Source organism: Numenius arquata, chromosome 1 (genome assembly GCF_964106895.1).
Source record: "Numenius arquata chromosome 1, bNumArq3.hap1.1, whole genome shotgun sequence".
NCBI lineage: Eukaryota > Metazoa > Chordata > Aves > Charadriiformes > Scolopacidae > Numenius > Numenius arquata.
The window spans coordinates 119,813,376-119,823,793 of record NC_133576.1 but is presented as its reverse complement, the minus strand read 5'-3'; the positions used below and the strand labels follow the sequence as shown (position 1 = coordinate 119,823,793).

The 10,418-nt window shown below is 43.4% G+C and overlaps 1 protein-coding gene across 4 annotated transcripts in view; it reads left to right on the top strand.

Moving 5' to 3' along the window:
• The first annotated feature begins 3,597 nt into the window (after positions 1-3,597).
• The window catches only part of NUP58 (nucleoporin 58), a 39,543-nt gene continuing 32,722 nt past the window's right edge, over positions 3,598-10,418 (top strand). For 2 of the 4 annotated variants that reach the window (XM_074150716.1, XM_074150734.1), the window contains exons 1-3: positions 3,749-3,864; positions 7,794-7,933; positions 9,294-9,329. In XM_074150716.1, the coding sequence (XP_074006817.1) occupies positions 3,749-3,864; positions 7,794-7,933; positions 9,294-9,329 (292 nt within the window). Of the gene's footprint in view, positions 3,865-7,793; positions 7,934-9,290; positions 9,330-10,418 lie in introns of all 4 variants that reach the window. The other 2 variants (XM_074150708.1, XM_074150724.1) reach the window with 2 other exon arrangements.

The following is a 10,418-nucleotide window of genomic DNA, read 5'->3' as shown; positions in this document are numbered from 1 at the left end:
TGTGTGGAATGCAAGAGCCATTCCCTGGTTACCCAAGCTTCTGCTCATGGCGTGGAGAGTTTCAGTCTTTTAGAGCCTCTCAAATGGGAAAATTCCTGGAAGATGGTCCTTTTTCTTGCAGTATCACAGAATCACTGATGGGTTGAGGTGGGAACCTAGAGCTGGTTGCCTAGGACCGTGTCCAGATGGCTTTTGAGTATCGCCAAAGGTGGAGACTCCACCACCTCTGCAGACAGCCTGTGCCAGTGCTCAGTCACCCTCGCAGGGAAAAAGTGTTTCTTGATGTTCAGAGGGAATCTTGGGTTTTAGTTTGTGTCCATTGCCTCTGGTTTTGTCACTGGACACCAGTGAGAAGAGCCCGTCTCTGTCCTCTTTGTACCCCCCCTTTACTTCTAAACATTGATGAGATCTCCCAAGCCTTCTCTTCTCTTGGCTGAACAGTCCCAGCTTTCTCAGCCTTTCCTCATAGGAGAGATGCTCCAGTCCCTTCATCATCTTCATGACCCTTTGTTGGACTCCCTCCAGTATGTCCATGTCTCTCTTGTATTGAGGAGCCCAGCACTGGACACAGCACTCCAGGTGTGCCCTCACCAGTGCGGAGTAGAGGGGAAGTCCTTCCATCTGCTGGCAGTACTTTACCTGATGCGGCCCAGGATGACATTTGCCTTTTTTGCGGCCTTTATTGCTGGTTCATGTTCAATTTGGTGACCACTAGGACCCACACGTGATGGAAAGTGGCTTTCCGTCTGGCTGTCCCCCAAGCATGTACTTGTGCCCTGGGGTTGTTCCTCCCCAGGTGCAACACTTTGCACTTCTTGTGAACTTCAGCCTGTCAAGGTCCCTCTGGACGGCAGCACGACCCTTTGGCGTATTGACCTCTCCTCCCAGTTGGTGTCTTCTGCAAACATGCTGAGGGTATACTCTGCCCCATCATCCAGGTCATTAATGAAGATGTTAAACAGGACTGGACCCAGTATTTACCCCTAGGTCACTACTGGCCTCCAACTAGACTTTGTGGCACTGATCACTTCCCTGTGGGCCCAGCCATTCAGCCAGGTTTCAGTCCACTTCCCTGTCTGCTTACCCAGCCTCTACACTGACAGCTTCTCTGTGAGGATCTTACGGGTAACAGTGTCAAAGGCCTTGCTGAATTAAGAACATGCTGGTAAAAGCATGTTGGGGGAATTGAAGTTTTAGGCTGTACAAGAACGAAGTAAGAAGCTGCACAGTGCAGTGGCTCAACCATGTCGCAGCCAGTGCACAAAAATCTTTTGTGTGCTGCACAGTAGGTGAGATGTGATAAAACTTAGCTTAAAGGTTGCAGAATGGGCTAGATAAGTCTTGCTGTTTTCATTATTATTATCTAAATTAGAAGTGTTTTAGTAGGACAGGCTTTTTACAAATTAACCTCTTTTGCTAACATACAGACTTGAAGACTTGACATGGTCTTGAACTTAAAGTTTTTGAGTGGTGACATTCATAGACTGTCATGAATTTATTAAAGTCATTCTGCAAAGGCATCGCTCTTTCCTTGACAGGTCCTTTTTTCCTGTTATGCCAATATATCGTCACTTCTTGGCCTGTCAGATCAGAAGAACGTGTTCAGAAATGACTCTACAGAAATCACTCTAAAGGTGCCATTTAACATTTCCACAGGTTTGGGTCTTTCATTTTCTTAGGATGTTCAAAGATAGGCATGTACACGCCATATAGAAGTAAACATGGACTAAACATCACAAATTACACGTAACTGAGCCTGAAGCTCTGCCTTGTGTAAAGGACAGCGATCCAGGCACCCATAAATAATCTCAAAGATCTTTCCAGTAAATAATACCTGCCAGCCTGTTACCGCAAGCCGGCAGATAAAACTTTTCTAAGACTCAATTTAAAGTTTTAGAAAGCAGGCATTCTTTATTGTGGTGCCAGGCACCAGGGAACGTTCCTCCTATTGTGCATGCCGAATACTGTCGTCAAGCCAAATTTATATACGACAGCTGCACATATTCAATGTAATCCCATGAAAACATTAGCATATTCATTACATTTCCAATTATTCATGTACATATTATAATGAGCTTTGGGGCATGCGTAGTCGTGCCTTCTGGTGGTCCTCATTTTGAGTGAGGGTCGTTTCTTCCTCAGTCTTCATCTTCATCTGTCCTTTGGCTCACTTTTCATGTTGGCAAAACATTCTAACTGCTTAATTAGCCATTAAAACTAATGATCTTCCTGCTACCACCTGTTTGTCAGACAATCTCCATATTTATTGCATCCTTGTCTTAGGCCACCATGTTCTTAAGGCCACATACATCCTTTCTTATCTTACTAAGTCCTTGAAACTATTTAGGGTGGTTACTAAAATAAATACATTTCTTCTCTATAAGAACGTTCCCTACAGTTTAACCATTTACGGAATACATAAAGTCTGCTTTAGGTATCGAGCCCCCTGTCGCCTTTAGCAGCCACAGCACAGAGCAGCGGAACAGAGAGACGTTTGCGTTGTTTGGGATGCTTTGAGAAACTCTGAGGTCATGACGTAAAACCTTTCCTAGCACTAGGATTCACCTGGACTATCGGGTAGATTTAAAAGAAAATTCTAGTAATGCCTTTCCCTGAGCAGGGGGTCTGCAGGACACGCTGAGAAAACTCCCCTGCATTTCAGCAGTGGCTTCTTACAGTTCCCTGGTTTCAGGGTTGAAGATGCGTCGTGATGCAGCAGCCGGACAGGGCAGGGATGGAGCCACTAAGGCAGCTTTGCGTGGTGCCCTGTGGCATACGCATGCTCAGGAGAGCTTGGTCGGAAAAGCGGGAGCAGTAGTTTGGGCAGTAAACGCAGGCAGTAATTAGTAATTGAGTTGGTGATGTTGAGGTGCTGTAGTTTGTACAACTTCTGGAGAAGGTTCCAGCGAGACCTTAACAGCTAGTGGCCTTCCAGTATCGGAAAGGGGCCTACAAGAAAGCTGGAGAAGGACTTTTCACACGGGCGTGTACCCATAGGACGAGCGGTAATGGCTTCAAACTGGAAGAGGGGAAATTGATTGGATATCAGGAAGAAATTCTTTACTGTGAGGGTGGTAAGACATCGGAACAGGTTGCCCAGAGAAGCTATGGATGCCCCATCCCTGGAAGTGTTCAAGGCCAGGCTGGATGGGGCTTTGAGCAACCTGCTCTAGTGGAGGTGTCCCTGCCCATGGCAGGGGGGTTGGAACTCGATGATCTTTAAGGTCCCTTCCAACCCGAACCATTCTGTGATTCTGTGAGGAACCATGGGGTCCTTGGAGAGGCAGAGCAGAGCCACGTGCCGTGGTGCTGGCTGCGATCCCCGCTTCAGCCGCAAATTAAGCGTGTTTGGGGATTTTAATGGAATTTGTGTTGGAGGCTCGGGGGGGTCTGGATCCCCACCCCACCTCCCCCGATGGGGACACCCCCGGCCGCTGCCACCGCCAGCCCCGTCGCCGCTGGCCGGTACCCGACCCGCGCGTTACTGTCGCTTTAAGGGCCGGCGGGCGGCGCGGCGGCGCTGCTGTCCCGTGGTGCATTGCGGTGGGCGCGCGGAGGGAGCGTGGCTGGGGCACCAGCGCGTTCGCTGCCGCCGCTGGGTTCGAAGTTGGCGTCGGGCGCGATGCGGCGCTGAGGAGGCCGCTACCGCCGCCGTCGCTGCTGAGGAGGCCGCCGCCACCGCCGCCCTCCCCGGACCCTGCTGCCGTCTCCCAGCCCCGCTCCTCCAGCCGTTCCCGCCGCTGCCGCCATGTCTGCGGGCTTCTCCTTCGGCGCGGGGACCCTGGGCTCCGCGGCGGCCGCCGCCGCCGGGGCGGGAGGAGGAGGCGGGGGCGGGGGATTTTCCTTCGGAGTCGCCACACCGAGGTAACGCGGTGTCCCCCTTTCCCCCTCGGCTCGCCCCTTCCCGCAGGCCCCAGCCCCCTGGCTCCCGCGGCCCGGCCCGCCGCCGAGGCCGCCGTCGCTCCGCGGGCCTGGCCTGGGCCCGGGCGGTACGTGTGAGTGCTACGGGGGGCAGGCCCCGTGCTGCGTGTCTCGGCGCCTCTCCTGCTCCCCTCGGAGAGGCCCACAGGTCCGGCACTCTTGGCCCAAAGGGCCCTCGGTGCGTGGATGAACCGGCTATACCCTGTCTGCCCCGGTGCGCAGGGGGCGGGGATGCCCCTCCAGCCTCGTTTGCTTCACGGCCGGCTTCGTGAATATAGGTGATGGGATCAATCTGTTCAGCAGCTAATAACAAAGGGAGGTGCTGTTCTAATTTTGCTGTATTTTGGCTTGGTCGGGAGTCTCCCTTCGCGGTTCACTCTAACGTTCTGAACACAGAACGCGAATCACATGCGTATCTAGGTTTCAACGATCAGCCTGAGCTCGCGTGTGCGGTATGGAGCTCGTTGATGCCAAAGCCCAAATGTTTAATGCTCAAATGTGTAATTCCCCACCTTTTTTTTTCTGAAGGTGGATGCAACCTTACCCTTTCTGACACAGATAACCTTACATTTGGTGTATAGTGTCTTGGAGTAAGAGGAGAACTTTGCTGTGCTTTGATGTGCACGTGGCGTACAGCAGGCTCTGTATTAAAGGCATTATTAGTATTTAGGTTTTTCAGAATAATAGGTAAGTCTTTGTTGTTGCTGGTTTTTTGTTCCCCTTTTTTAATTTGCACAATCTGTATTAGCAGAGATTGTTTTTTCTGCCCTGCTTGCTATTATGCCTCTGTTGAAGATTAGGGCAGTTGTAGTGGAGCTTTGTGTCAGAGTTCTTCCAAAATCTGATCAGGCAAAATTAATCACTGTAATGTAAACTGAATGGGCAGGGTGAGCTAATGAAGGGAACTTCACCTGAAGCAGATATGTTTGAAAATACCTGTCTGACAGAATTGAATACTTAATTGTCCAAATTGTCAGGAATTAGCAGCGTGAGGGGAAGGGAACAGAACATCTGAATCTGAGAGTATCTCTGGATTAAATGGCCGTATTGCTTTTTGGAAGCCCATATGAGAGAGAACGAGTTTTCTGAGTCTCTTCTAATACTTTTAATTGTGTGGTCATGACAGATTGATTACATTCGTGTTACCTGTGCTCGGTTTTGGGTTTTTTGGGGGGGGTTTTTTGTTCTCCCCCACCCACACACACACACAGAGTGAAGCTTATATGGATTTTATAAAGAACTTAACTTTCTTTTGCTTTATGCCTGTTTAATGCAGGTTTCCTGTGATGAGAATGAGTAAGTTAGAAGAATGTTTTTGAATAAGCAAATATTATTTTAAATGTACTGCCTGAAACAAATGGAACTGTTTTGTCTTGTTGATCTGCACTTGTTATAAATTGCCTATTGAACTTAAATATTTTTGTTCATTTTTTTTTTGCCATTCTAGCTAGCTTTTTAATCTGTTAAAATAATAAGTAGGAGTTTAACAGGTGTTGATTAATAGCAGTATGGTACTCTGCATTTTTATTCATGTATGTATTCTTACAAGCAGGACGAGTCTTCAGGGCTATTGGTCAAGGAGTATCACAGAGGAAGAGGCCTTTTTACTTACTGTTGGATGATTGGTGACAGAATCTTGAGCATCCCTATGGGATGGTTTGCTTGAGAATACGTTTGAGACTGTAAGAAGAAATTGTTGTTCTGAGCTGAGTCTAAGACAGTATTGCCAAGTGTTGAAGAAAAGGGGCTTTATTGTGTAGTCCAAGCACAGGTATTATTCATCAGTGTGACCAGTCAAAGATTATATTCTAGTGGCCCATATGTGGTATGCCAGCCTGCCTAATCGCTGCATTGCACCAACAGCCGTTCAGATGCTTACGCTCTTTCTTTTTGTTAATTGATGTTCTCTATAGTATGCTTTAGCCAGGTGCAATGCTTTGTTCTAGCTCTAAAATTAGAGCTAAGGCCTGACTTCAGTGACCCGAGCTCCTCTTCCTTCCATATGTGGGGAGTAGACAGTCCTTCTGGCACATGCTTTCTCCCAACAGTAAGAACACTGCCATTGCTTTATTTCTACATTTTGGGTTCTTTCTGTCTTAAACAAGATGCCAGTTCATTTTACTTGAGAGTTTTGGGGTTTTGTCCTATAGTGCTGAATTGCATATTTTGTACCTTTGCTTTCTTCTACTGGAATGCTGAAACAAGAAAAATTTTCACAGAAAAGTAATCTTTATCTGTATTGGAAGAGGATGACAAACATAAACTCTTGACTGGTGAGAGAAGCACCATGCTGTATGTTTTAAATTTGTAAGCAGTTGGGTCATGGTGCTGTAGTTTGGTATGTTGACATTTTGGGAGTAAAGCAAGCTGAAACGCTTTGGCTCTTGTGGAGTGAGACAATTAGTGGGTCTGAGTCCTTCTGAACTTCTTGGCTGCTCTGCTTCCTGAATTACTTCTTTAGGAATAACTTGCACCTAGGTTTTGAACTTGGCAACCAACTTTTGCTGCAGTTGCCACAATCAGTTTTGTAGATACTTTGAAAACTTAACGATGTTAGAAACTAATTATAGCTTTTTTTTTTTTTTAAGGATTTACTTTTGGTTTTCATTTGTTATACCTGGGAGGTGCTTTCATACAAAAAGAGAGAGGAGATGAGGGAACAATGAGAGAATACTGAACACCTGAAACATACAATATTTCTTGACAGTTGTTACTCAAGTCAATTGCATTTCATTGCAGTGCTACTGTTGTACAGATGCAAAATATTGTATAAGAGAAAACTTAGTGAGTTTCTAAAAAGGCTCACAAATGGAAGCAGGAGGTTACTACAAATAAATTATTCACCTGATCCTTTGTCAGTTTAAGAACAAAACTTTAAAAATCGTAGACCCCCCTCTGGCTGCTAGAGCCTGTCATTTCATTGGTTAGAGATAATCGTGATTATTGTATTCCCCCATGTTTTGTATGATAACTTAATGCATTCTCTGCTAAATGTAAAATTTGTTCTATATTTGCCATGAAACTTCTAAAATGTGTAGTTGCCCCAAATAAATAGTTAAATAAAGGTTTCGTTTTCCTGGTGATGACTGTTCTCTGATTCTCTTCTTCCTCTCTCTTCCCCTTCATCTGTGAAAATAATTCTGTAAGTTTATTTCTGTGGCTTTCTGACAAGTATACAGTCAGAAAAGGAAATATGGTAGGCTTGGGTCCTCTATGGTTTGCACCTGTGGGGAAGGGTAGCGTTTTGGTTAGAAAATGAATTCATAAATCGGTGTGTTTTGGTGTTAAGATAGGGCAGAACTGTGCTATTGATGTGAACGGTTGCCTGTGTGTGCTTATCACTTTAGAATAAAAATAAAGCAACATTAGTTGAGGTTTCTGGTCAGGGTTATCTAACTGGACTTGGAACCTTTTTTGAAGAAAGATGTCCTTGCAGGTTTGTTGTCATCTTTGTGTTTCCTCTAGCATTTTTTTTCCCTTTGCAGTAGTTCAAGGAGAATAAGTAGGCAGAACTAATGAGGTGATCTCATGGAGAATAGTTCAAATTTCTGACCGGTATAGCAAGATGCATCAGCCCAGCAAGGAGTTGAACAAATGGTGGAGTCTGTGTCAGGGAAGTGGTGGGAATTACAGAGCTGTAGAAGGAAAGAGGGAGATGGGATTCCTCTTTCTCTTTGGTTGTAGGGAGCTTGGACTCTCTCTTGTCCAGATGCATTGTGTGTGGTTCGGGAAAATGAATAATGGCATGGGAAATAAACTGAAATAAGGGTGGGGTTTGGATTTTTTTTTTATTTTGAAAAATAATTACTCCTAATAGTCTTATTTGTAAGATATTATTTGTCTTATTTGTATTATATTGTATTTTGTAATAGTTCAACAGGAGGACTTAGTTTTGGAACTCTGGGCTCTTCCACTGCTACAGCAACTACATCAGCTCCTTCAGTGGGCTTTGGGAGTGGACTTTTTGGATCAAAACCAACCACTGGCTTTACACTAGGAGGCACCAGTACAGGTAGAAAAACTTCTCGTACAGCAGAAATTTGAATCAACAATGAAGAAATAGATCATCTGTATACAAAAACTGAGTCGTCGTAATGTGCTTATTTTTTTTACAGTAGTTCTGTAGCTCAGAATATTACATAAATAGTTTTGTAAAAAGGCTTTGTTGAACAGTTTGAAAGGTCATTCGTTGATAATTATGTAGTGTCAGTGCTGCAGAAACACAGATGCAGTTACCAGAAAGCTCTGCCTGGGCCTGTGTGTAAACTGTTCCATAATTTGAATCCTGATGTTTTCTAGAAATCTAACTCTTCCTTCAGAGTGCTTAAAATTATGATTTAAGATCAAGGTATATTTTGACCTGAAAAATACTTAAAAACATTGAAATTGTTAGTATTTGTAATGTGATATTTGCAACCCTGCAGTAGTAAACATTTCTGGTTTTGTTGTTTGGGATTTTTTTAATGTCAGCAATATGCATGAAGAAATTTATTAATATTTTCTTAGGTCTCTAATTTAGCCTATGAACATACGGATTTTTACAGGAGTATTTGGGTGCAAAAGAAGAAAACTTTTCTGATTGGTGGGGTTTTTTTTTTTGAGCCATTGTGCAGATACAACTTAATGAATTTTACTTTGGCTCCAATATTGTTAGACAAAATGATCTTTTTTTTCTTGTACACTTGTATGAGTAGATAGGGGAAGTTCTAGGAACCAGTCTACTAGAAATAACAGTAGACTGAAAGCCTGTTACTCTGACTACATTGGGATAGTTCTGTTTTAGCTTTTAATGATTCCTTTGATCTTCTAATCAGATTTTTTTTTTTTAAATATGAAATGGCATAGCACTGTGTTCAAAATAGTCTCTTTAAATTACCAGTGGGGCAAAAACCCTAAAACAACACATAGAATTTTACAAAGACTTTGGACTCTTTAATCCTCTTCATTATACTGTAAATCTGCTGGTTTACATGCTAATGTTCCACACTGCCATATGGCTGGAAAAAAAACCCAACTTGATAAAATGACTAGTTTCCTTAGTTTTGTTTACCTTTGTTTATTTGGAATTTCAAACAATTTGCTATACTGCTGTGTTAACATCAGCTTCACTGTTAGCTTATTTTATAAAGAGAAGTGACGGGTTTTGAAGTCAGTTAGGCCTTTGATTTGTGCTGCTGGTGCTTACAAATACTGTTTTCTATGTTTAATGTTGTTTTGCTTTCAACGTACTACAGAAAAAAACCTTTTATAATAGTCTACATATTGTCCCATAATATTGCATTATTTCAGTGTTTTGTTTCATGTTTATAACTGTCATAACTGCTTTGTGGTCTTCAATTACTATTCTTACTCTGTTTTTCTTCTTAAAGCAGGAACAGCAACAACTATTGCTACAGGACTGACACTAGGTAAGGACCTAATGTGGATTTTAATGTTACACAGGCAAAAAAATACGGAGAGATCTTTCTTGTAATGTAGAAAGTCAGTGGTCATATGTGAGCTTTTACCCATTACTAATTCCAGTCTCCTTTGCAGCCCAAATGTTAAGGCTGTAAACCAGAGCAGAGCCCTGCAGTTCTGGGCGCTGTTACTTGTACAGGAATAGAATAACTCCTTTAACAACAGTGACAGTGGTTACAGTGAAAAGTTAGACTTTGTCTTTATGTCCCCCTAATGACTTTTATCCTTCAGCAGAGGGGAGGTGGAATACATTATCAGAGAATTCTTCAGAGTTTCTTGCTCTCATGAACTTTGTGTTAACAAGTCTGTTTGGTAATTACCTACTTTTAGAAAAATAAAGATGGTTGAACCGGGAAGGGACTTTGGGAGTATTTATTGGGAATACTTTTGGTTCTCTCATGCATTGTTAGTGACTATTTTTCAGCTGTCGTTGGAAATACTGGAATGTTGGAATATGTGGGTAGCTGTGGTGGGTTTTTTCTTTCTTTTGAAACGTCAGCAAATAAGATTTGAGAAGAAACTGAGCTTGAGTATCACAAAAATTGGCGGTGGGAGTGGTGCTACAAGACAGACTGCTGTCCAAGAAGTTAGGAAGCCATGCTGTGAATAAATTGGAAAAACGGTGTTGAATAAAGAAGGAAATAAAATGGGCAGAAGAATGGAGAAGCAGCAGCTAACCCAGAACAGACTGTGTGATGCATAATCACACGTGGCAGTCTGTCCTATGCAGATGCACATCAATTCTTTTCAATAGCTAAAAGAAATGATGTCATCCAAAACAGACACACAGCAGTTACTGAGAATACCAAGTATATGTTTCTTGTACTTGCTGTGTGGTTTGCGTACCAGGAAAACGAAACCTTTATTTACCTATTTATTTGGGGCAACACACATCTATGGACACCTCTCCTTTACTTTGGAATATGGATTCTAGACTATAAAATGTATTCTTACTGTGAAAACAGAAGAAAGTAGAAGCTTTATTTGCTGTACTTTAAAAGTGTTCAAAAGCAAAGTCTGAGGGAATAACATGTTGA